The 26,321-nt window shown below is 50.4% G+C and overlaps 1 protein-coding gene across 1 annotated transcript in view; it reads right to left on the bottom strand.

Moving 5' to 3' along the window:
• Nucleotides 1-14,032: 14,032 nt before the first annotated feature.
• Nucleotides 14,033-26,321, bottom strand: part of ELN (elastin) — a 42,634-nt gene continuing 30,345 nt past the window's right edge. Inside the window, exons 23-34 of the mRNA XM_031967940.1 lie at nt 25,812-25,871; nt 24,609-24,827; nt 24,442-24,498; nt 24,076-24,162; nt 23,695-23,733; nt 21,096-21,218; nt 20,392-20,451; nt 19,873-20,004; nt 19,178-19,231; nt 18,658-18,750; nt 15,879-15,923; nt 14,033-14,642 (exon numbers count right to left, since the gene is read on the bottom strand). Of these exons, the coding sequence (XP_031823800.1) occupies nt 14,605-14,642; nt 15,879-15,923; nt 18,658-18,750; nt 19,178-19,231; nt 19,873-20,004; nt 20,392-20,451; nt 21,096-21,218; nt 23,695-23,733; nt 24,076-24,162; nt 24,442-24,498; nt 24,609-24,827; nt 25,812-25,871 (1,007 nt within the window). The 3' untranslated portion in view covers nt 14,033-14,604. The remainder of the gene's footprint in view (nt 14,643-15,878; nt 15,924-18,657; nt 18,751-19,177; nt 19,232-19,872; nt 20,005-20,391; nt 20,452-21,095; nt 21,219-23,694; nt 23,734-24,075; nt 24,163-24,441; nt 24,499-24,608; nt 24,828-25,811; nt 25,872-26,321) is intronic.

Raw genomic sequence — 26,321 nt, forward strand, 5'->3', positions numbered from 1 at the left:
GAGGTGAGAGAAGATTCTCTGTAAAACAAATATGTCAATTATTTCTTCTTTGAGCCAACTCTGATGAGAGTAGGATTCACACAATGTTCTTCTCCCTCTCTAAGTTCCTTATGATAGGTTTCCTTTACCTCATTGTCACATGTAGTTTCCTTCTTTTTATCTCCCCTTTTCCCTTTTTTTTTTTTTTTTTGACACTATCCCCTTTCCATTTCTACTTCCCTTTTTTATGTTATATCAGTAAAATCAAATTATATATGTGGTTTTAAATGTATATCCACAACAGAAATACAGTTCTCAAGAGTTCCTTTTACCTTTTTCTTCTTTTCTTGAGTCCTGTTGTTGGAGATCAAATTTTTTGTTTAAGTCTGGGTTTTTCCTTAGAAACAGATGGAATTCCTCTGTTTCATTAAATGTCCATCTTCTTCCATGGAAAAAAATGCTCAGCTTAGCTAAGTAGTTTTTTCTTGGCTGCATTTCAAGTTCTTTTGCCTTTCAGAATATCAGATTCCAGGCCCTTCGATCCTTTAATGTTGAGGAAGCCAGATCTTGCATTACCCTTATTGTGGCACTTCGGTATTTGAACTGTTTTTTCCTGGCTGCTTGTAAAATTTTTTCTTTAGTCTGAAAATTCTGAAGTTTGGCCGCAATATTCCTCGGAGTCTTTATTTTAGGGTCTTTTTCAGAAGGTGTTCGATGGATTCTTTCAATGCCTATTTTACCTTCCGGTTCTATTACTTCTGGACAGTTTCTTTGATGATTTCCTGTAAAATAGTATCTAGGCTCTTTTTTTCATCATAATTTTTGGATAGTCCAATGATCCTCAGGTTATCTCTCCTAGATCTATTTTCCAAGGCTGTTGTTTTTCCAAGTAAATATTTGACATTTTTTCCCGATCTTCCATTTTTTTGGTTTTGCTTGACTGATTCTTCCTGTCTCAATGAATCAGTCATTTCTATTTATTCAGTTCTGATTTTTAGTGACTTATTTTCTTCATTAGCTTTTTTTTTTACTTCTTTTTGTATATGTCCAATTGAGTTTTATATAAATTGTTTTGCGCTATGGAATTTTTTTCCATTTCACTAATTTTTTTTTTAGTGAGTTATTTTCTTTCTCTAATTCACAAATTCTGTTTCCCTGCACTTCTTGGGACTTTTTTAACTTTTCCAATTCACATTTCAGGAAGTTGTTTTCTTTTTCCACTTTATCAAATTTTTCTTTTAGTGAGTTATATGTCTTTTTCTGTACTCTCTTGCATAGCTTCTCTTTCCTTTCCCCATTTTTCTTCTAGTTCTCTTTTAAGCTTTTTAATAGTCTCTTCTAGGAGAGCCTTTTGTATTGGGAACCAACAATTGTCTGGAAACTGTGTTCTATTAGTCTCTTCAGAATTGAAAAGCTGTTCTCTTTCTGTATAGAAAATATCAATCATCCTTTTGATTTTTTTTACTCATTTTGTTAAAGCCTCTAGGGTCTGCCTTCAGGGCCAGGATGTTACCAGCTTCCTCTGCAGAGCAGTGAAAGGTGTATGGATGGGTACTGTCCTGCTAGCCAGCTACAAAAAGCAGGGAGGTACTGGAGTGCTCTGGGAAAGAGTTCCCCACATGGAAGTAACTCAGGCCTACAGGGCAGAGCTGGGAAAGTTCACTGAAAAGAACCCCAGATGTGTGAGATAATGACTGCTGGGGCTAGATGCTGAGCAGTGAGAGTTTCACTACCCCAAGCCAAAACCCACCCTGGGGCTGTGGGTATTAGCAGTTGAGCAGTGAATGGATTTGCAGGGGCCGGAAGTGTCTCTGCTATGGGAAACACAATCTGCTGGGTAAGTTCTATTGCGCTGAGCGCCCCTCTGTGCCCATTAGAGGCTGCCAGGCTGTGCCCCCCTGCTGTGCAGATTTATAACTGCCCCCCCCAAATCCCCAAACTGCAGGATGTGGCTGCAGGGCTGTGTTTCAGTCTGCCTGAGTCACTTCCAGGTTTGAGTAGTTACAGCCAGATCTTGTTAAGTTCTGGCGTTTTTTAGAGTACCCTCTGTTTTAGGCTTTAATTTCTCTGCCAATTTACTGCTTTGTAATCAAGGCAGAGCAGTTAGCCTATAGCAGAGTGGTATCTATAACTTCTCTAGCCACAGAGATCACCCCCGCCCCTGGTCTGCTCAGGATGTTAGTCTTTCACTGCCTGCGCTAGTCTGTTCCTGGCCCCTCAGGACAAACCTTTCCTGGTGATCTTCCAGATTGACTTCAGCTGGTAAGTTGTATGCTTCTGATCTTCAGATTTTTTAAGCAGTGAAGAGCTATTTTTGAGGCTGAACTAAATAGTTGGTTATGAGTGGAATGAGAGGACCTTAGAAAGTTGTGTGTGCCTTCTCCGCCATCTACTTGTGGCTTTCTGAATATAGTAAGCTCTGTAGGATACAAGCCCAACAAAATAGTCAAAGTGGAGTTCATGCTATGCTGCAGTCACCTGTGACCTACTAACAGGTGTAGGTTCCTATGCAGACATCGCAGTACAGATTAATTATTCCATAGCAGCATATGAGCAAATTGCTGCTAATGCTATCAAAGCGTGGGCTTCTCGCCACAATAAAGATGACAAGGGTGAGGCCTTCACAAAAATAACACAAGGGCCACATGAACTCTTTGCTGACTTTGTGGGACGTTTGCAGACAGCTATCACAAGAACTAATGGTGAAAATGCAGTAACAGACATTATGATAGGGCAACTTGCTAAGGAAAATGCTAATGAGGTTTGCAGAAGAATTATACTAGGACTGTGCAAGGATGCTCCTTTAGAGGAGCTCATAAAATGCTGTGCCATAGTGGCCACAAATGCCTTTCATAGCCAGGCTATGATGCAGACTTCCCGAGATCCCAACATGGGAAGACAGGGTCCCTTTTGGCAAGGGACTTCCAGGGATACTCATCAATGCTTTTAGTGTGATAAAGTAGGTCATCTGAAAGCTCAATGTTGGTGTAGAGACAGAGTGAGAAAACAGGGTAGGAGAACAAGACCCAATACCCCATGTCCAAAATGTAACAGAGGCTTCCATTGGGCCTCAGAATGTAGACAGGTTCAGGGAAATGGGATGAGGGACCCAGCCCCAGGGCCCCAGGAAAAAAAATACCAGAGAATGCCTAAAAGTCCAGTACCCAGACATGACCAATCAGCCAGGAAGTCATCTGATGGGAGAAAGGGATTACACGATCAATCAGCCAGGAAGCAACCTAATGGGAGAAAGGGATTACAATTGGGGGGAATAGAGTTGTATGCAGCTGGGACAACTGAGATATCCCCTGGAGAGGTGAAATCTGTTCCTCTCCAGCCTATGGATCCCTTGCCTCCAGGCACAGTAGGCTTGACCATTTCACCTCCTTTTTGTACATACAAAACAGTGTCCATCCACACTTGTGGGCAACTTGTGGGATGTGGGATGTGGGAATGTGTAGATAATATCCCAATCACTAATACAAGTAGACAATGTGTGACTTATCACCCAGGAGAAGTAGTAGCATCAGGTTTACTGATACAGACTCCTAATAAGCAACCTGGTGATAGTCACCCAGATTCTGACTCCAGGCCACAAAAATCCAGGAATATACTGGACAGCAGCTGTAACAGCTGACTGACCTATGCTCACGATCTATATAAATGGCCTACCATTAGAAGGATTGGTAGACACAGGTGCAGATCATACAGTCATTAGAGGTGCCAATTGGCCCAGTCACTGGCCAAAGATGAAAGCAGACACCTACAAGTCTTGCATAGGAGGATCAATAGCAGCTGAAGTTAGTGCTGCCCCTATGAGATGGACTTTTGAAGGCAAAACAGGAGTTTTTACTCCTTTTATAATTGAAAAAATCCCCATCAATCTGTGGGGAAGGGATGTTTTACAACAATTAGGGTTAAAAATGAGTACTTTGGTTTTTTAAGCAGGGCTGCTGTTGAAGGCCTGCCAACACTTTCACCTGTTCCTATCCAATGGAAAACTGGTAGACCAGTGGATAGAACAGTGGTCCTTAGGTAGAGATAAAATTCAGGCCTTATTAGATATAGTACAGGAGCAACTTGACCAAGGACACTTACAACCTTCTCTAAGTCCTTGGAATTCCCCAGTATTTGTTATAAAAAAAAGAAATCTGGAAAATGGAGGTTGTTGACTGATTTAAGAAAGGTGAATGAACAGATGGAAACTATGGGAACTCTTCAGCCTGGACTTCCATCTCCTACTCAATTGCCTAGAGAATGGCCTCTTTGGGTTATAGACATTAAGGATTGTTTTTATTCTATCCCTCTGGATAAGGAGGATACCAAAAGATTTGCCTTTTCAGGGCCCAGGGTTAATTTAGCTGAGCCTTATAAAAGATAGGAATGGACAGTTTTGCCACGGGGAATGAAAAATAGCTTGCCTTCCTTTCCATGCTCCTACACTGCCTCCAGGGAAGAGCCCTCGTGGTTTGAGACCCAGTGAAATATGGGCAAATGGATGTGACCCATTATAAATCCTTTGGTCACCTGTCTTTTATCCATGTTGTGGTAGATACTTTTTCAGGATTCATTTTGCAATACCAGCAGCAAAAGAGACAGTCCGAGTGGTCACTGAATTCCTCACACAAGCATTTGTCATTATGGGTGTGCCACAAGCAATAAAAACAGATAATGGACCTGCATATACTTCTAAACATTTTGCACACTTTTGTGCACAGTATAAGATTTTACACACCACTGGCATACCTTTTAATCCCCAAGGACAGGCACTAGTAGAGAGGAGAAACAGAGACATTAAGACGCTCCTTCAAAAACAAAACAAAGGGGGAGCCACAGGTAACACTAGAGAACGTCTAAATCTTGCTCTTTATACTATTAATTTCTTGATTTTTGATAAAGATTTGCTGGGTCTGGCAGACAGGTTTTATAACTCACCGTAAGGGCAGTGTCCAGTGCGAGCAGCTCCACTATCTTTAGATAATCGCCAGGTGATGTGGAAAGACCCAGAAAGTGGTGAATGGAAGGGACCAGATAGGCTAACTTCTTGGGGGAGAGGGTTTGCTTGTATCTCTACAGGTGGAGAAGGAATCAGATGGGTGCCAACGAACCGTATTTGCCTTGTCCATTGCAGAGAGACGGAGCAGATCCTTGAAACAAAGGAGAAGACCCAAGAAACATCAGGTGGTTCCGTCACTGATTGTGCTCACCACTGAAAGAGCCTCGCTATTATGGCGTTTGACTCATGGACATCAAAAATTGTTAGACTTCAAAACCCTCAGGAATCATTGGATTCTCTGAGACATGATAAGATTATTGTAGGCCTTGAAAACCCTCAGGAATCATTGGATTTCTGAGAATGATAAGACTGTTGTAGGACGTGAAAACCCTCAGGAATCATTGGATTCTCTGAGACATGATAAGACTGTTGTAGGACCTGAAAGCCCTCAGGAATCATTGGATTCTCTGAGACATGATAAGACTGTTGTAGGACCTGAAAGCCCTCAGGAATCATTGGATTTTCTGAGAAATGATAAGACTGTTGCAGGACTTCAAAATCTGCTGGAATCATTGGATTCCCTAACACATAAAAGGACTGTTGCAGGATTTCAAAAACTTGTGGAGACCATTGGATTCCCTGCCACATGAAGCAATGGACAATAGATTGGTTTTGGACTATTTCTTGGCTGCTGAAGAAGGCATATGTGTGACTGTTGTTTACATACCCTCCTTCTAGGACTTCTGGAAATCTTTTACAACACCATGTTGAGTCATATTGTTTGCTATTCCGCCACTTGCGTGTACAATTCATGTTTGTTGCACCACATCGAGCCTGCACTGACTGTGGGGAGAGTCATCACTGATAGCCTCTGCGTTATTGCTATGTGCTTGTGTAATACCTCTTATGCTGATGGGTTTGTGCATACCTGTTTCTAATAAGACCCTTCAGCCCAGAAACCTGCTAGCAACCCCCACTTCCCTTTGGTGCTTTTCATCTCCCTTCCTGAGATGTCAGGGAGGGCATGATCATCTCCTTTTTAGTGCTTTTACCTCCCTTCCTGGGAAGTTGGGGGGGGGGGGCATGACTACCTGGGTTCTAAAACAAAAGAAAGCGGGAGATGTAATGGACTGAAGCTCTTGAGTTGTTGCACTGAGGTCCCAAGCATGTGAGGCTAAATAGCAATTGGACAATATTCTATTAATATTTGCTTGGAGAAAGAATGGCCCCGCCCACTCTCAGTGCAAGCTGGATGTGTTGTATAGGAGATTGTGTAGACGATTTGGTGGGTGGAGTGAGAGGCAGAGGCACTGCTGGCTGGACTCAGCAGTCACAACTGCTCTCATTTCATATCGCCATTCCCCTTCACCTCCACAAAGAATTAGGATAAAGGATTTTCCTTTATTCTGACTTTGGCTGATTTTAAAATATGCGTTCATCACAAGGGCACATGTTATAACAGTTGTGTTCCTGTTTCTTAGCCCAGTGTCTGTCTCATCGTCGGGGTTTCATATTTTCCTGTATCTGTTCATTTTCATTCATCCATTTATATAGTGTCAGGGGATCTAGAGTAGGGGCTTCTATCTCAATTTCATGGGAACTTGGGTGGAAAAATGACATCTTTATTTTCATTAACCCATTGAAATTTCATATTTCTTTCCATTCAGAACAGACACGGAATCTTGACTGAGGTCCGGGGGCTTCACCAAGGACTCCATGAGACACAAAGGCACGTAGCATGTGAGGTGTGCTGGCTTTACTGAAAGGATCGTGGATCTAGCACTGGAAGGGGACTTCCAAGCTCAGTTAGCTAATTCTCCTCTTTTGAAAAAAAGAAGGAATCTGAGACCCGGTGAGATGGTGTGACTTTGTCCACGTTTTTGTTATTCAGTCATTTCATTTATATCTGACTCTTTGTGACCGCATTGGGGGTTTTCTTGACAAAGATACTGCAATGGTTTGCCACTTCCTTCTCCAATTCATTTTACAGATGAGGAAACTGAGGCAAATAGGGGTCAGTGACTTGGCCAGGATCATCCAGCTGGTAAGTAGCTGAGGCCAAACTTGAACTCAGGATGATGCGTTTTCCTGACATAACATGAGGGGGGAGTTTGCACATGGTTGCCTCTGAGACTGCATAGACATGGACAAGAGAAGCAGAGATGAGGAAGCTGGGACAGGGTCACGGGATAAATCCACATGGAACTCAGAGACCCATGGAAGGACTGTGTTCCTCCCTTACCTGCCCATCTCTTTCCCTCTTGTGTTCACCAGTAGGTGGGAGAAGCCTTGGAGAGATGCAAAGGCAGGATTACTGTCATGGGCAATATCCTCCTAACTCCCCCTTCTGCCGAAGGCAGTAGCCAATTGTCTCAGCGGAGGGAATGCTGGACCTGGACAAAAAGATCTGAGTGCGAATCCTAATTCAGATGTGATTCTGGAGAGGGTCACAAACTCTCTCAGCCTCGGTTTACTCACCTCAAGAAGAGGGATAATAACCAAGATTGTTGTGAGGATGAGATGAGATAAGGTTTGTTAAGCACTTTGTATGTGCTACCGGACCCCTCCTCTGGAGGGGAAAGTGAGGCAGGTGACCTCCCTCACTTAATTGTCTTGTCAGGAAATCTGGGACTGTGCTGTTGCCTTTCTTACCTAGAAAGTACTTAGCTCGGTGCCCGATGCATCATGGAGCAAGCACTTTAAAAACGCTTGTTAATTAATCAATTAACTTGTCTATATGGCTGCAGATTCTAGAACACTGTAGCCCTCAAAGGCAATTACAAGACATTTCTTGCTGTAATGGCATAAATACAGAACCCAGAATTAGGGGGACCTGAGTACAAATCCTGCCTCAGACACTTGGCTCTCGGCGACTCATTAACCTTTCTATAATCTCCTAAGGAAAATGATGGGCTTGGACCTGGGGACCCGCCAAGTCCTTTCCAAGTTCTAAACCGAGACTCCCATGATCCTATAACCATGGATCTGGAGACCTGGATTCAAATCCAGGCATTTCTAGCTACTACCTGTGTGAGCCTGAGCCAGCCTCTGCTTCTCTTTGGGTTCCGGGTTCTTCATTTGGAGAAGGAAGGAGGAGTCAGACAAGATAGTTTCAGCTCCTTCAAAGCTCTAGATTTCTGAGCCTTTTTATGTCAAACGTTCCTTCCGACTCTAAAATGGAGTTTCCGATGAATAAGCTTCCCATGTCTGGGATGATGGGAAAAGGCAATTATTTGGTTTTGGAGGAGCCAGGTTCAAATCCCACCTTTTGCTTCAGTTTCCTTATCTGTTGCCCTGGACGACCATGACGGTCCCTTCTGGGTCCGACATCTAGGATTCCGTGATTTTTTCTGCTTGTTTAAATCCTCCTCTCCTTCCATTTCCCTTCCCCCTTTCTGACTGCTTCACAGCAAACCCGCGACTCTTTTCTAGGTCATTAGAAAGTAAGCTCCTTGAGGGCAGGGGTTCTCTTTGTCCTTTCTGTGTGACCCCCGCCCAGGCCCTGACCACCGCCCCCTTTCCAGGATGCTTGTGGAAGGCCTCCCGTGGATCTTGCTCCCTCCCCTATCCCGCCAGCTCCCTAGGAGTGTCTCGGCCGGCCCCGGCAGCTCCCCGGCTCTCCGTGGGCCCAACGATGGATCACGAGGGACCGAGCTGAGCCCAAAGAGACCAGGAGGCCGTTTCCTTGAAAAGGTTTTCATTTATTAGTCTGTTTTCTGAAGCAGTTACTTTCCTTTTCTTATAAAAAAGTGTGTTCCATCCAAAGTGATACCAAAGTGATTAAAGTGGACGCGGGGGGTCAGCTCCCCTCTGTGGGAATGCGGCTCCCCGAACCAGAAAAAGTCAACCCCCCACAAAACCAGACACAAAATCCCCCCAAATAACCCCAAGTGTCCAGGACAAAAAATAAAATATTTATTGATCTATCACAGCGAGACACGGAGACGGGCCTGAATGCTGGCAAGAGTTGCTCGGGCGCCCAGGGGCTCAAGGGACAGGATACAGTACTGCTGTTGGAGATCGAGAGGGCGGGGCCCATCCCCCCCAACCCAGGCTCGGGCCGGGGCCCCCGGGCGGGTGCTGTCAATGGCGAGGCGCATCGTCCCGCTCCCCGGGCGGGCCCCCGCGGGGGGGGGGCCTCCCGGGGGGCTGCAAAGGACCTCAGGCTGGGGCAGGGCCTCTCGCCAGACCTTTGGGGGGGGGGGGGGATTCCCAAAGGTGGCTCCCGGCCCCGGCTCCCGGTGGCGCCAGGGCCGGGGGCCACGGCCCTCCGAGGGCGGTCCAGGGCGGAACCAGGACTGGGCCTTCAGGTTGGGGCAGGCTGGCGGTCCCGGGGGGCGTGGCGGGGGCGGGGCTCCTCCGGGGGCTCCCCTCTTCCCGCCTCCCTCGCCCCCAAGAACGCGAGAAGCACCAGCGAGTAGCACCATATTTCCCTCGGGATCACGAATGCGGAGGGGAGAGCTCCTAGGTGGGAATGGGGGGAGGGGCTGGCCCCTCCCCTCCCCGGGTTCTTTCAGGGGAGGGCCCGAATCCCAAGCTGAGCCCTGGTTCTTGGTCCGCTCGCCCCACCCCCACCCCGATGGGCGGGGCCTGCAGGGAGAAGGATCTGACCTGGGGGAGGGGGAGGGGAGGGGAGGGGGAGGGGGGTCACTCAAGGTATACATTCTAGACTAGGCAGTAGCACCAAAGTTCATGAGGTCGCGGGTCGGGTTTTCTGGGAACATCTACTTTCTTCCCTTCCCAGAAAGGGGGCGGTCAGCGGGCCGGCGGGGAGGACCCCAGCTCTAGCTCAGCTCAGAAGGCCGAAAGCATGACCCCCCCAGGGGTCGAGGGGCCCCCAGTGCGGGCTCCGGGTTCCGGGGCTAAGGTGGGCGGGGGAGGGGCAGGCGGCGGGACCTTCTTGTGGGAGGGCGAATGCAAGGCTTCGGGGTCACCTCACAGGCACACCTCACCTCAGTCCACTCAGGGGTCACACTCGTCCATTCAAGTCAGTCACACACAGTCCTCAGTCACACAAAGGGTCACACCCCCACTCAGTCACAAGTCCCACCACACTCAGTCACCTCAGTCCTCAGAGTCCCACACAGTCACCTCAGTCACACCCAAATCACACTAACAGTCCACCTCACAGTCACACACACCTCAGTCCCCTCAGTCCTCCACACCTCAGTCCCACTCAGTCCACACACACTCCGTCCCCACCTCAGTCACCTCAGAGTCACCTCCAGAGTCCACTCCTGTCACACACACAGTCCACCTCAGTCACCTCAGAGTCCACTGACAGTCACCTCCCCGGTCCACACACACACTCAGTCACCTCACAGTCCACACCCATCCCTCAGTCAGTCACACAAGTCACTCATCCCACACACTCAGTCCACATCAGTCCTCCACACTCAGTCACACCCTTCCACACACACTCCAGTCCACCTCCCTAAGTCACTGACAGTCCACCTCGGTCCCTCCGTCCCCCACGTCACTCAGTCCCAAAACCTCCAGTCATACACACCTCGTCACACTCCAGTCCCCTCCCCACTCAGTCACACCTCAGTCCACACTCCAGAGTCACCCTCCACTCAGTCCACACACACTCCCTACACACACCCTCCAAACACACAGTCCCGAGTCATCAAGTCACACAAAGTCACCTCAGTCACCAATCACACACTCACAGTCCACCCACCTCAGTCCACCTCGTCACACTCACAGTCACACACACTCACGTCCTCACCTCAGTCCCACCAAGTCACCTCAAGGTCACACTCCAATAACACCACACACACTCAGTCACACCTCAAGTCCACTGACAGTCCACTCCAGTCACACACACACCTCAGTCACACTCAGGTCACCTCAGTCCACCTCCGATCACACCCAATCACTCAGTCACACCCTCAGTCCCAGTCCCCTCCACACACCTCAGTCACACCTCACAGGTCACACACACACACCTCACAGTCCCTCACCTCAGTCCACCCTCAGTCACACTCCAGTCACACACCCCGTCACACACACACTCAGTCCCACACACTCAGTCCCCACACCTCAGTCCCACCCTCCCACAGGTCCACACACACACACTCCGTCCCCTCCCTCAGTCACACACACCTCAAGTCACACTGGTCCTCACGAGTCACACACACACCTCAATCACACACACCTCAAGTCCACGCAGTCCCTCAGGTCCACACACCTCAGTCCACTCACAGTCCTCAGTCACTACCTCCATCCTTTCCCCACCTCATCCACCTCATCCACCTCACACCTCAGTCACACACAGTCCACCTCAAGGGTCACCTCACACTCAGTCACACACCCTCCACCCCACCTCAGTCCACAGAGTCACTCAAGTCCACACACAAGTCCCTCAGTCCACACACCTCAGTTACACCTCCGTCCCTCCACACACTCAGTCCCCTCCCCTCACTCAGTCACCTCAGTCACACCCCTCAAGTCACCCCACAGTCCACCAAACGTGTATCCGGGTAGGCTCCAGGCTCTGGGGGTGCCATGGAGCTCTGGCCCTCCGGCTGCAACAGGCCTCGGGGACCCATTAATCAGCCCAATTTTTTTCCTCCACTTTAGGCGTCCCCCCCCCCTCCCCGTGACCACCCCTCCCCACGGGCCTCAGGAGGCCAGGCGCTCAGACCCTGGGGTCCCCGTGGACTCTTTACCGCCACCTGGTGGCGGGGCCGGGGGCAGGGCCCCTGCGCCCCGGGGGTTGGCTGGTCCGGGACCTTGCCCCGGGGCCTGCTGGGGTGGGATGGAAGGACGGGCCGAGATCTCAGGCCGGCCCTGGCGGCGCAGTCCTCTCCCGTTTTCCCCCCCAATGGGGCTGGCGAGATAAATGGGCTCGGGGCTCCCCTCCCTCTACTCAGTCCCTTTTTTTCTCCCTTTCTTTCCCTTTTTCCTTCTCTTCACCCTCCCCTCCTTTCCCCCTTTTCCTTCCTTCCTTCTCCTTTAATTCTCTCCCCCTCTATCTTTTCTCTCTCTTTTCAGTCTCTTCTGTCCTTCCTCTCACTGTCTCTCTGTCATGCCTTCCCTCCTTTTCTTCCCTCACTGTCTCTGTCTCTGTCTGTATTTCTCTCTCTCTCCATCTCTCTTGCTGTCTCTGTCTCTCTCTGTCTGTCTGTCTGTCTCTCTGTCTCTCTCTCTCTCTTGCTCTGTCTGCTCTGTCTCTGTCTCTCTATCTCTTCTCTTTCCTCTCTTTTCTCTTCTCTCTCTTTTTTCTCTCTCTTTCTCTCTCTCTCTGTCTCTTCTGTCTTCTTCTTCTCTCTTTCTCTCTCTTCTCTTCTTCTTTCTCTCTCTCTTCTCTTCTTCTCTTCTTTTCTTCTCTCTCTTCTTCTTTCTCTTCTCTGTCTCTTCTCTCTCTTTTTCTCTTTCTCTCTTTCTGTTTCTCTCTCTCTGTCTCTCTCTCCCTTTCTTCTCTTCTTCTTCTATCTCTTCTCTCTCTCTCTCTTTCTTCTTCTTTTCTTCTTCTCTTCTTCTCTTCTCTTCTTCTCTCTATCTCTTCTCTTCTCTCTTTTCTTTTTCTTTTCTTTCTTCTCTGTCTCTTTCTCTCTGTTCTCTGTCTCTCTCTTCTCTTTCTCTCTCTTTCTCTGTCTCTGTCTGTCTCTCTTTTACTTCTCTTCTCTCTCTCCCTACCCCCCCCCCCCCCATCTCTGTCTTCCCTTCTCCCTCCCCTTTGGAAAATCGCTGAGGAGGATGGGGCCCCTCTGGGGAGGAGGGCTCTGGAAGGCGGCTCCTACAGGGTGGAACACATCCTCGCCTCCCTCGCTCACACCAGGGGGCCAGAGGGGCTGCCCTGGCAGGGCCCAGGACTGGACCAGCAGGTGGCTGGGCTTTGGGTGACCACCTCCCCACTCAGCGGGGCACCCCCCTCCCCACTCCCGATATCCCCAGGGCTCCCTAGGGCCCCTCCTCTTTTGCGGGTTTCCCTTGGAAGACAAGGGGAAAGGGGGCACTTGAATCAGGGCCCTAGTGGCTCCACCCCTCCCTCAGACCTGGTCAGCTCAAAGAGGCAAGGACCGAGGGGCGGGGCATCCCCAGGGGCTTTTGGGCCGTTTCCTTGGGGATCAGGATGAGTTCTGACCAAGCCTTTCACAGGACCATAATCGAAACCGGCCCCCCTCCCCCCTTTCTCCCTGAAACAATCTGGAATTGTCCAAAGTGACCCATGTGGCAAACATCAGGCTAGGATCTGAACCCACCGCCAGAGCCCATACCCTTTCTTCCGTACCTAATCCATGCCTGCCTAATTACCTCTGGCCGTTAAGTCTGTGCACACATTTCCCTCTTACCAGTCTCTCTCCTTAAAATCTGCCAGATGGTAATGATCTCACTCCCGAACCTTTGATGGCTCCCCATGATCTAATGCACCAGTTCTCAGAATATAGTTTAAGGAGGCAAGAGTGTGCTGGCAAATATTTCATAACCAGCTCTCCAGGGAAAGAAAATGTATTCAGGGCACACTATTAAATTTAATCTACATTATTCACATTTCCTCCAACACTTTCAGTCTAGAAATCAACAAAATGATCAACGAGGCCCTGATTTGTCGTATTTGATCATTTCTAAGGTGTAAATATAAACACTGAACATTTCACACTCAGTTCTGCACTATTTTAGTGACTCCATCACACCTCCGCCTGGGGATTCCTGCGACCTTTTCAGGAAGTCTGGGAAATCTAATATATTTTCATACTAAGACATCATTTGCCTTTTAAAATACTCTTCCCTTCACCAACTACATACGTGTTCGAGGCTAGATTTTCTTGATATACAAATCCAAAACAACATATCCCAACAGATGGGATACAGATAGGAAAATCCAGCAGTCTTCTCTTGGGCCAGATGTTAAGGAGTTTTGCAAAAATATATAAAACAAAGCTACTCTTCTCATTATGTTTTGTTTTGGAAAATAGTTATTTTCATGAATATAAAAATAAATATTTCATAAAACGGTTATTTTCATAAAGATGACATTGCTATTCTTTTAAAATATTTTATATATTTTAAATAATTTTGAATATTTTGAATATTTCAATCTTTTAAAACTTGATCAGTTTTCATCTCTAATAGGGTAAATGTTGATAGACAGAGCTCACATTTGAAGAAGTATTTTTGGGGGGAGGTTCTCAATCTTTTTTTAAGAGCAAAGTGGCCAAGAGGATAAGATCTGAATCCGAGGTCCTCCATAATCTGGCCTTGCCAGCTTTAGCTGCCGTTCTTCAGTCTGAATGCTCTGTGTCTGTCCCACTGCTGCCTCTGGGCCTTTGTCCAGGCCCGAATGTTCTCTCCCTCCAAATCCTAGCCATTCTTCAAGACCCACTTTTCTAGGAAGTCTTCCCTGATCTGTCCAGCCCTCCTCTCATCTCCTACGGGATTTTCTCCCCTTCCCGTTCTATCTTGAGTTAGGAATCACGTCTGCATTGTACATCTTGTCTAGCTCCTAGATTATAAGTTTTTTGAGTGTGTGATCCTATTTTGGCCATATTTGGATCCCTCAGGGAGCAATCCCAGTGCCTCATGGTAAGGGATGCTCAGTACAAAAAAGCCGAGCCAATGAAAGTAGATTTTCTAGATCTGTCTGAATCCCGTAACATGGATGTCGCCATCTTGGGATAGGTTTACTTACCACCAAATCCCAGCCCAGCAGCTGAAGCACCTGTAAGGCAAAAGATCAGGAAAATGAGTCTACTTTTCATTCAGTCAACAAGCATTCAGCTCCCTCTCCCATCCTGCCTGGAAACAGGACGACCCATGGACTCCTGAGGATAGAAAAAACTGAGTCCAAGTCCTGGGGAGGGTGGCTGGAGAAGGATCTCTGGTGGACACATTTCTGTAGTCGGGAGTCTGGCTCTGCCAGGAATTTGCCATTTTGTGACTTTCCCTGTATCACTTAATCTTTTTGGACTCAACTTATCTCCTCTGTAAAATGGGAAGAATCATTTCTGCCCTTCCCAACTCACAGAGATGTGTGTGTATGTGTGTGTGTGTGTGTTAAAGACGATATGTGAAATGTGCTTTGCCAAAGTTAAAAAATGATTGGGATATGTGAGGGCAAAGAAAGAAAAAAGCTAAAAGAAAAGTAAAAAGGGAGAAGAGATAGAGGGAGTGTGGGAGGGAAGAATAGAATTACAAAGAGGGAGGGGAAAAAGAAAGGAGGGAGAGAGGGGAAGGAGGTAAAGAAGAAAAGAATGAAGGAGGTAGGGAAGGATGAAGGAAGGAAAGAAGAAAGAAATAAAGGAAAAGAGAAGAAAAATAAAGAGAAGAGGAACAAAGAGGGAAGGAAGGGAAAAGAGAAGAGAGGAAGAAATGGAGCAAATAGGTAGGGAAGAGGAAGGAGATAAAGAGGGAAGGGAAAGAAAGGAGAAAGAGAGAGGAAAGAAGATAAGAATAAGGGAGAGAGGGAAAGGGAAAAGAAGTGGGAAGATGAAGGAAGGAGGGAATAAAAGAAGAGAGGGAGAAAAGAAAGGGGAGGAGAGAGGAAAGGAGAAGAGAGAAGAAAGAATATAGGAGAAATAGAGAGGCAGGGGGAAGGAGGGAGAAGGAGATGGGGGCGTAGCTTTACTGTTGCCCAACCTAAGTCTTTATCCCTTTTGTCAAGATTCCGGGCTGAAAGCAGAGTGGGCTCCAGCTCATGTGTGACAGGGCCATCAGGTCCAGGAAAAGGAGGGGACACATTGAGGGTAACAATTGCATTTTCATTTATAGCACTTGGTTTTCCTCATGTCAGTCCTGGGAGGGAGGTGATAGAATAAGAACTTTTATTCCCATTCTACAGATGAGGAAGTTGGGGCTCATTGATAGCTAGTGGTTTAGTAGTTAAATGTGTGTCGGGGAGGAGAATGCCCCAATCTGTGAACATGAATGGAGGGTGGATCTTGCCAAAGTCACCTACCTGGGTAAATAGGTGAAAATCCATAGCCAAGGGAGGGGGCACCTGCTAAGAGAGGGAAGCACGAGTGAGCGATGGCTGGGATGGTGGGAACATAGGACGCTGACTCTAGAGCCAGAATGACCACAGAGTCATTGGCCATCTGGCCCAATCCCCCATTTTACACATGAGGAAACCGAGTCTCAGAGATATATTGACTTCTCAGGGTTTTTCAGAGAAACACTGACAGTGAATAGTTGGACTCTCGTTCCCTAACTCCAGCTCTGCCATATAAGGCAGTGGGAGCAACTTTGCATTTTTCCCTCTAGTGCCTGACACACAGTAGGCGCTTAATAGATGCATGTTGACTGATGGATAGAATGTGGGATTTTAAGAGGTGAAGTTGAGGATGGTGTAGGTTTCAGGCATGGGGGATGGTCAATCAAAGGCACAGGAGATGGGAGATAGAGCCACGTGTGGGAAACAGCAAGAACTCCAGGTTGCTTGGGTTGCATTGTGGGAAGGGAAAAGTAATAATTATTATTATAGTCAACACATATATGCTAAGTATTTTACAAATTTACAAATATTATCTCATTTGGTCCTTACCACAGCCCTGGGACATAAGGTGCTCTTATTATCCCCATTTTACAGATAAGGAAACTGAGGCAGACAGAATTTACCCCTTAACCCTAAGGGATTTGCCTAGGGTTAGGCAGCTAGTAACTGTCGGGGCTGGATTTGAACTCAGGTCTTCCCAAACTCAAGCTCAGCACTCTATCCATCATACCACTTCGCTGCCTTTAATGTAATGACTAGAAAGGGGCCAGGGCTTTGAAAGATAAATAAGAAATTTTATATTTTATTATAACAGTAACATGGAAGTATTGGAGTTTACTGAGCAGAGTATGGGTCACGCAATTGAATGAGAGGATTACAAAATATCAGAGTATTGATCGATTCTGAAACACATGAAAGATGCTCCACATCCTGCAGTTTCAAATATTCCACCAAGATTTAATTATTTTTTTCCCCTGAGGCCATTGGGGTTAAGTGACTTGCCCAGGGTCACACAGCCAGGAAGTGTTAAGTGTCTGAGGCCAGATTTAAGATTTAATTCTTCATGTAAAAATAAACAAGCACATCCATTTCTCTAAGATGCGATTTTGTCTCCATCTTTAATACATGGTAAAATTGGGTGGATCTCAAAGAATTGTTTTAAAACAAATTTCTTCATGATTTATTATCAGTAAATGTCGGATGTGTATTTCTGTTTTTATCTCCCTCTATACCTGGAGTTGCATAAAAATTTCTCTGGTGAAAAGGGGTCTCAAGTGGAAAAGTTTAGGAAGCAGGAGGCAGGGAGGCTGAGGAGCAGGTGATTAGGAGAGTCCAGTAGAGAAGTGATGGGGGCAGCCAAAGGGCAGAGTGGACAGCACCGGCCCTGACGCAGGAGGACTTGAGTTCAAATGTGACCTCAGACACGACATTTGGGAGCTGTGTGACCCTGAGCAAGTCACTTAACCCCAATTTCCTCACAGAGAAAGAAAAAGAAAAAACCCAGAGAAGTGATGTCAGGGGCTGTGAATGGAGAGAGGGGATGGGGGAGGACAGACCCGAGATCTGGCGACTGCCTGGATTTGGGGGAAGGGGTGAGAGAGGGAAGCTCCCGGACTCAGGTGTGGTCCCGCAGGGCCACCACAGCCTCCTGCAAGGAGGAAGTCTGGAAGACCTTGGCCAAGGCCTCTGACCCAGCCTTCTGGGCAGTGACTGTCTGGATGCCAAGGGACTTCCCGAACAGCTGCCTCCCATCATCCTCCCTGGTGGAGCTATGGGGGTGGGACCCCATGGTGGGGGGGGGGTGCTCTAAGGGAGGGAGCCTCCCTTCGGCTGCCCGGATGGGCACTAGTCTATTTGGCCTGGGGGATGGGAGAGAAGGGGGCTGGGGAGAGAGGGAGAGAGAGAGGGAGGGGAGAATCAATGGCTGGCTCTGTTCAGGGTCACCTTGGGCTCCTGGACTCCCCTCCCCCTTCCCTCTGTGCTGTCCCATTGACAGTGCTGAACTCCAGGGAAATTAGCCATCCATCCATCTATCTATCTATCTAATCTGTCTGTCTGTCTATCCATCTATCTGTCTGTCTGTCTCTGTGTCTGTCTATCCATCTGTCTGTCTGTCTGTCTATCTGTCTGTGTCTATCCATCTGTCTGTGTCTGTCTGTCTATCCATCTGTCTGTCTGTCTGTCTATTTCTCATGTGCCTGTGTGAGATTAAGGGCTCCATGTTTCCCCGCACCAGGCAAGGGACCTTGAAGGCAGGCTTGTCCATCAGATGGGGGCTCCCCAAGGAGAGGCGCTTGGGGACCCTCAGCCTAGGAGCTCTCTGAGGGCGGCGGTGGTGGCTCCCCTTACATTAGCCTCCTGGCTCTCCCGTAACAGGGACTCACTGCCCGACCCCCAAGGATGAGGCACTTGTCTCCCCCCTTGAGGGTCCAGCTCAGTGTGAGTCAGGACCCAGAAGCCCTCAGGAAATAATCCCCAGCTTCCTTTCTCCCTCTCCCTGCTCTTCTCCACATCCACACCCAGCTACAGGGCTCCGGAACCTCTGGCAGGTTGGCTTGGGAGGAACCTGGGCTGCTCCAGTCCCGTGCCATTAGAATGCGAGTTCTCCGAGGGCAGGAGCCATTCTTACTTTTTCCCTTTTCTCCTGCACTTAGCTCGATGCCGGGCACAGAGTAAGCACTTGCAAGGACTTGCTGTTTATCGATTTGGGCTGAAACACAACTCGGTCTCAGAGAGGACTCACCTGCCCCTGGCAGCCCTCGGGTCCCTGGCAAGCCTCCAGCTCCAAAGCCTGGCACGAGGCCTCCAGCTCCTGGCACGAGGCCACCGGCAGCACCTATGGGAGAGGGAGAAGCTAAAATGTGGGCCCCCGAACACAGGGGCCTGCTGGGAGAGTGGGCCTGGGGGTCCCCAGCACAGCTGCTGCTCCTCTCCCAAGATCCCATAGCTGCCATGTCTTCTCCCCAGACACCCCATTCATTCTACATGTCTCCTTTTCACAAGTCTCTGGTTTCTTGGGGTTCCCCCACCCCCAGCTTTCTCCCAAAGCAGTTGATCTCTTGGTATAAGAGAGAATGTTAAGATCAGCCCTCCCTCCCCCCCTTCCCCATCTCCTAGCTCAAATGAACAGGCCCCAAGGCTGGAATCTCCAGTTACTGGATTCTCAGGGACTGGGAGCATCTTGAGTGAGGTGGGGAAGAGACAGGGAGAGTTCTTCCAAGTGCGTGGGAGAGGCTCGGGCCGGGGCAGAGGCGGACACTCACCGTACTTAGCTGCTTTGGCAGCGGCTTTGGCGGCTGCAGCCGGAGATCCTGCTCCTGTGGGCCAAAGAGAGGCTCAGACTTCTGCTACCAGCCCATCCTGTCTGAATTCCTTCCCTTCCTTCCTTTCCTCCTTCCCTCCTTCCTTCCTTTCCTCCTTCCCTCCTTCCCTCCTTTCCTCCTTTCCTCCTTCCCTCCTTCCCTCCTTCCCTCCTTCCTTCCTTCCTTCCCCCATTCACACACGCATCCCCCCACCCCTCCATTATCATGGGGCTTCTCTTCAGCATCTATGGCTGTTATTGTCTTGTACCCGATGGGCTGGGAGACGCGGGAAAGGAGGTAGAGGCTCTGACCTTGAGGAGTTTAGAGTTCACTAAAGAAGAGAAGACTGAATCTCATGAAAAGATGGTTTTAACGCAGTTGGCAGAGAGGCCACAGGGAGGCCCAGAAAGGCAGAGCTGAGGAGCTTAGAGGAGTGAGCGAAGGATTGGGATGATTGGGGAAGTCTTCCTGGGGAGGAGGTGCCCACTGCATGGGGAATGATCATTGGGATTTGTTGGAATTGAGGGGAAAGATTTCCAGGCTTGGGGAAGGGTCCGAGTGGAGGTTGGAGGAAGGAATGAGTGGGAAGTGAGCAGGGGAATACAAGGAGGGTCTGTCCACACACAGGTTCAGGAAAGATGGCTGGCTACCCGTACCTGGGACGCCTCCCACACCTGGGATGCCTCCTACACCTGGGACGCCTCCTACACCTGGGACGCCGCCCACACCTGGGACACCACCAATGCCGGGGATGCCTCTGCCTCCGAGCCCGCCAGCTCCTCCAACGCCTGCGGAGTGTGAAGAGAACAAAGCCGTCTTATCATCATCGTTGTCACACACTCCGAAACTCATACATCCTGGTAAAATCACCCTGCCTCAGTTTTCCCATCTGTAAAATGAGGTTCCCCTCTGTGAGGAACTATTGAGATAATAATTCAGCACATATTAGGCGCCATGGAGATGGCTTTCATCATCCTTTTTCCGGCCTAGGGACCCACAGCAAGCGAGCACTGTCAGGAACGAAGCCCAGAGCTCCTTTCTCAGCCTGGGTTCTTTCCAGTGAACCACATCCTAGGGGATGTTGCCATAGGAGGCGTAGAGGAGGAAGAAGAGGACCCGTGGCTGGGGGCTGGAGACACAGCGGGAAAAGGCCGCCTGGGGAGAAGGGCACTCACCATACTGGGCGGCCTTGGCGGCGGCCTTGGCGGCTGCAGCTGCTGCGGGGGTACCTGCTCCTGGGGAAACAGACAGAGGAGCTAGGGGAGGCTTGCCCCTCTCCGGAGGCTCCTCCACCATCATCTCATCCCTGACTATTGAGATCCCCCAGTCCAGCTATCACATAATCTTCCCAAACTGTGGATCTGACCACGTGCCCCCCACCCCAACTCAGGAAATCCCCCTGGTCTCCCACTGCTTCCAGAGAAAAAACTCTGTCTGACTTTCCCAGCCCTTCACAACCTGACTCCTTCCTCCCTTTCCAGGCTCCTTCTCTATTCTATTCTATGTCCAGCCACGCTGACCTCTTGGCCGGCCCTTGGACAAGATGCTCCTGACTCAGTGCATCCTCGCTGGCCAGAGGCTTCCCCATCCCTGGAAGAGCTGAGCTCCCCATCTTCTCCCAGCTTCCCTGACTTCCTTCCAGTCCCATCTAAAACCTGGCCCTTGCAGGAAACCTTTCCCGGTAACGCCAGAACCCCCCCTCTAGTCATTATTGCCAAGTTATCTTGTTTGCACGTGGCATTTGCCCATGTCTTCCCCACCGTCCCTTGAGGGCGGCCACTTTGAGGGGCTCTTTTCAGCCCTTCTTAGCCCCTTGCACACGGTCAATGCGTCGTAAGCGTCTGTGGCTGCCTGACAGGGACCTGGCTGTTGTGCTCACCTGGGACACCTCCCAGACCTCCAGCCCCTCCACCGGGGACTCCGGCCACGCCAGGTATCAAGCCGCCTCCAGCCCCTCCCAGGCCTCCCAGGCCTCCCAAGCCTCCAGCTCCTCCGGCCGCTGCTGGGATAAGAAAGGCAGGACCCCTGTTAGCGCCCCAGAGACAGGGTTGTGGGGCCCTCGTCCGACTCTCTCCCCATCCCCAGAGAGAGAGACAGATACTGGAGGAGTTAAGAAGTAACCCTGGCCTTCTCCCTCCTCCCAGTCTCATCTCGCTAGGGCTGGATGGGGCCTCCGAAGCCATTATTTTACTCTGCAGGTCCAGGCTCATGCGTAATCTAGGACTGGGAGGACCGTGGAAGGGCAGCTAATCCAGATGGGGAAACCGAGGCAGGCAGGATTAAATGATTTGCCCAGGGCCACCCAGCCAGAGAATGTCTCAGGCTGGATTCGGATTCAGTTCCTCCTGACTCCCGGGCAGGCACTTTTGCCACTTTGCTGCCCATCTGTAAACAGATGGGGGGAGATGATGGGGGAGAATAATGTCTGTCCCTGCTTGCCAGAAAAGGAGACTTTCTTTTTTATTTTAACCTGGAGAACCAAACAAAACTGGGAAAATGCTGAGCAGAAGCAAGGAATGATGGCGGAGATCCTACAAGACAGCCAGAGGCATTCTGGGCTTAAGAAGCTCCAGGAGCTCTTATTGCTCAAAGAGAAAAATACTCTCCTCCAGGAGAAGGGAAGCTCCTCGAGGGTAGGAACTGTGTCTGGGAGTGCCTCTGGCTCGCACTGGCCGGGAGGCCTTGGGCAGATCCCCTCCCTTCCACCTTGTTTCCTCTCTAAGATCCGCCTTGTTTCCTCCTCTCTAAGAGCAGGGGGTCAGGCTGAATGACCTTGCGCCCGCCCGGCTGGCACTAATTCAGTGACCTGGAGATGAGGGTGACCTTCCTCAAAAGCTGGTGAGTTTTGGGCCAGCCAAGCGGACGTGGAAGCACATGAGCAACCCCCGCTCCCCTCTTTTGGAGGGGATGGAAAAGCACAGCGTTCTCCAGGATGGAAATTGGGCCCCTGGTCTACAAGTGTGGGCCAGTTGGTGGACTTGAGATGGGCTGAGACATCCAAGAATCTTGCTCCATGCAGAATCCCAATAAAGCAAGCTGCAAATCATCTGTTGGCCTGCCAAGCACAGGACGGGCCAGGAACGACTGCTCCCTTTGGCGGCTGGCGAGGGCTTGGCTCTAGGGACGTGCCAGCCTGGAGATGCCGTCACTCCTGCCACGTCCTCGGAGGCCCCGAGGGCCCCTCCTCCGTCCCCCCACCAAGCAGATCTAAGAAAGCATCCTGGCCACGGTGCGGGCAGACGTGACCAGGAGCTGACTGCAGCCTCGGAAGGGGGGGGAGACCTTTCAGGCCAGATGGTCACAGGTCAGGATCTGGACCAAGGGAAGCGGGTTCTCTAGCTCGGGGACTCTCAGCTCGTCAGTGAACATTCACTGAGCACTTACTATGCATGAGGGGCTACAAAAAAGGCAAAAGGCTGACTGACTGCTGGGCACTGGAGACATAAGGGGGGCGCGGGATGAAACAGGCACTGCCTTCAAGGAGCCTACAATCAAATGATTGGATCCCTGGCAAACCCGGGTCTGAGCCCACAACCCGTTCTGCACGCAGGGCTCAAATAGCCATTTAAAGCACTCCACGGTCTAAGATCCAGGTCACATTGTCCTGGCAGAAACACTGGTGTGGTCTGTATTTCCTTCCTCCAGAGCATTTGACAGAGGAGTAAACCAAGGCAGACAGGGGTAAGTGACTTGCCCAGGGTCACACAGGTAGGGAGTGTCAAGTGTCTGAGGTCAAATTTGAACTTGGGTCCTCCTGACTCCAGTGCCACCTAGCTACCCCTATACGACCCATTTTAAAGAAGAGGAAAATTGAAGCCGTAAAAAGTCTTGATTTTTAAGAGCTCTGGACTTGGAAACTCCTGGGACAAATCCCTTAGGGCTGGAAAGGAGAGTCTCAGACTTCAGGCTATTTGTGGTTTTCATTTGGGATCGTTGGGGTCCCATAGGCTGAAACAGCTTTAGGAAACTAAGAGAGCAACTGATCGATCAATTATTAATCAGCATTTATGGGACACCTGCTATGTACCAGCCACACTGACTGTGCTAGGTGCTGGGACTCCGACAACAAAGACGGAATAAGGCTTGCCTGCAGGAAGCTTCTGCTCTAACATACAAATTCATGGTTTGCTCACGAGGTTGCTCTGGTGCTCAAACAGGATCATGTCTGTAAAGGGCTTTGTAAACCCAAAGTGCTCTCTGAGTGTGCGCTCTTCTTGCCCCAGTCCCATCAGCCTTTTCTCACTTCCCAGAGCCTCCCGATTTCTCCTGGCTTGCCTCTTATTCCTTGATGCCAAACTTGCATCTGTTGAGAAATACTTCTCTCCCCCCCCCCGCCCCCGCTAATCCTTCCTGTAAGAAGGGGACCTTCCACCTCACAGCTCCAAGGACAGGGCCCATGGGACTGGGTCAGGAGACGGCTCGGGGCACAGAAGGGGCACCTGGGGCTCGGCCAGGAGTAGAGCAGGAAGGACACTCACCGTATTTAGCTGCTTTCGCCGCTGCCAGGGATCCCGGGCCTGGGGAGGAAGAGACAGAATTGGAGGGTCCATAACACGGTCTGATTTGTAAGCAGGCTCAGGGGCCGGAACAAGGGACCCTGGGCCGTGGCCGGGATCAGACTGAGCAGAAAGCCCTACCCAGCTTCCTCCCGGACCTTTAGGCTTGGGGCAAAGTTTCTCCCTCTGGGAGGGGCCCCGGCCACACCAGCTGCCTCCCATCCCCAGTATCTGTCCCTGTGCTAAACTGCAGCAATGACCTTGGATGGCTCCGGCAATACCCCAGGCCACTTGTGGCCCTCCGGCAAGAGAAGCCGGCTGCTCTGCCTCCATCCCTAAACCCGGCCCCTCTGGGACACTCACCTACACCAATCCCGAAGGTAGGACCACCAACGAAGCCATCTACGGCTCTGGTTGGGTAGCCAGGGCCTCCAATCCCAGTGGCAGCTCCTGGGGAAAGAAAGGGCTCGGGTGGACTCAGGGGCTGGGACCTGAGGGAAAGCTAACAGGATGGAAAAGGAGGGAAGTGGCCAGGGAGACGGCCCCGAACCTTCTCAGGGAGCCAGCGCAGAAGTGGGCGAGGAGAACCCAGTGCTGAGGCAACCTCTGCTCTTTTCAGGGTTTCGGGGTGGGGGGCAGAAAAGAGCAGAATCCATGTGTCAGTGGCTAGTTAGTCGGGTCAGGTCTCTGGGCCTGGCCAGGAGGCAAGTTGTCCAAAGTGGTACTTACTGTACTGGGCTTTGGCGGCTGCTTTGGCTGCAGCCTGGGCCTCTGGGGTCCCTGCTCCTAGAGATACAAAGTAAGAGATGGGGTCAGGGATGCCCATCTGTCCTTTGGGGGGGCCGTGTATGAGCAACCCTTTCCCACAATCCCATGCTGCAGGGATTCCCCCTTACCTGGGACAGCTCCGGCTCCAGCACCAGCACCTCCAGGGACTCCTCCTAGTCCTCCGGGGACTTCTCCTAGTCCTCCCGGGACTCCTCCTAGTCCTCCCGGGACTCCTCCTAGTCCTCCCGGGACTCCTCCTAGTCCTCCCGGGACTCCTCCTAATCCTCCGGGGACTCCTCCTAGTCCTCCGGGGACTCCTCCTAGTCCTCCCACACCTGGGACTAACCCTGTGGAGATCAAAAGGAGGGACTCAGAATCCACGTCTGAGCTCCAGGGGATGGGAATCCTGGGGTCCTGGAAGCGGGCTGGGCAGAGGGCAAAGAGACACAGGAACTAGATGGGAGGGGATCGCTCCCCAAAGTTTTGGGGATGCGAGATGGAGTGTATGGGGTCCCGGCAAGAGTCACAAGGTAAGGGACCCCAGAGGCCATCTGGATGGTCCAACTCTCCCATTTATAGAGGAAGAAACCAAGGGCCAGAGAAGTTACAGGACTTGCTCCAGACCCATAGCTAGTAAGTGAAGAGCCAGGAGTTGGACCCAAGTCTCTCCCAGCTCCATGCTGGAATCCATATTGGATCGGGCTCCAGGAGACCTGAGTTTGAATCCATCCTCAGACTCTTCATTGCTATTTGACCCCATGCAAATGACTTAACCACCACTTGCCTCAGTTTCCCCGTTTATAGAATGAAGTCCTTGGAGGGACCTCTGGCTCTAGAGCCAGAAACCTATAAATGCACTGCCTGTGTGGCCTTGGGATCGCAAGGAACTGAGCAGCAGCGTGGCTGACCTTGGCTCTCACTGGAACCCAGTCTCCTCATCTGCAAGGTCCCTGTAGATCTAAATCTATATTGTACTTTTCTTATAAACAGTAAAGAGGGACCCACGTGATCTGAACTTTTCAGATCCCCAAATAGTCCTCCAGGAGCCCTTTGAGAGAATGGCTGGTGAGGAAGTGGGAGACTGGAAGCAAATGTGGAGGAAAAGGACTGTGATGGAGAGAAAGCTCCCCAAGATGGGGAAATCAGGGGAAGTGCCGTGCCCAGGGTCTGCGGCCAGGTTTGAGTTCTCGGCTTCAGGCCCCACGCTCCATCCCTTGTAACCCTTTAGAGAGTCAGGCCCTTGGTGGAGGCCTGGGGAGTCCCGGGGATACCTGGTACCCACACTGAAGGATGGGTTAGGGCCGAGGGGACGGTTTCCGGAGGGTACCTACCGTACTGGGCGGCTTTGGCGGCGGCTTTGGCGGCGGCGGCGGCGGCGGCTGATGGGGCTCCTGTGAGAAGAGAGAAGGGCAGCCACGTTGAGTGAAGGCAGTGAAGGTGGAGGGGGCCCACAGAGGAGTGTCCATCTCCTCACCCTTCCTGCCCCCTGGATGAAACAGGCCACGTTTCCAGGGGTCTCCAGAAGCCTTCTCCAGCAGGCTCTCGCCTCTGAGGAGAGTCAAGTCTTAGCTTTATTTCTAATTCCCTAAAGTGAAGGCCCTTGTCCTTCATGGACCCATTTCTTATCGGTAAAATGAAGGGCTCAGATCCGCCGGAGGAAGGCCCTTCCAGCTTTTGGATTCTCTCCACACCCGCCTCCCAGATATGATAAGTGGAAGAGACAAGTATAAATCTGCACTTAAACTTTGTTTTCTGTTCTCCTAATCCCCCGTAGCCTTTCTCGGAGTCGGCACCCCACCCAGGACGGTCCTGGCCCTCACCGCCGGCTTCGCCCAATCGTT

Source organism: Sarcophilus harrisii, chromosome 4 (assembly GCF_902635505.1).
Source record: "Sarcophilus harrisii chromosome 4, mSarHar1.11, whole genome shotgun sequence".
Lineage (NCBI taxonomy): Eukaryota > Metazoa > Chordata > Mammalia > Dasyuromorphia > Dasyuridae > Sarcophilus > Sarcophilus harrisii.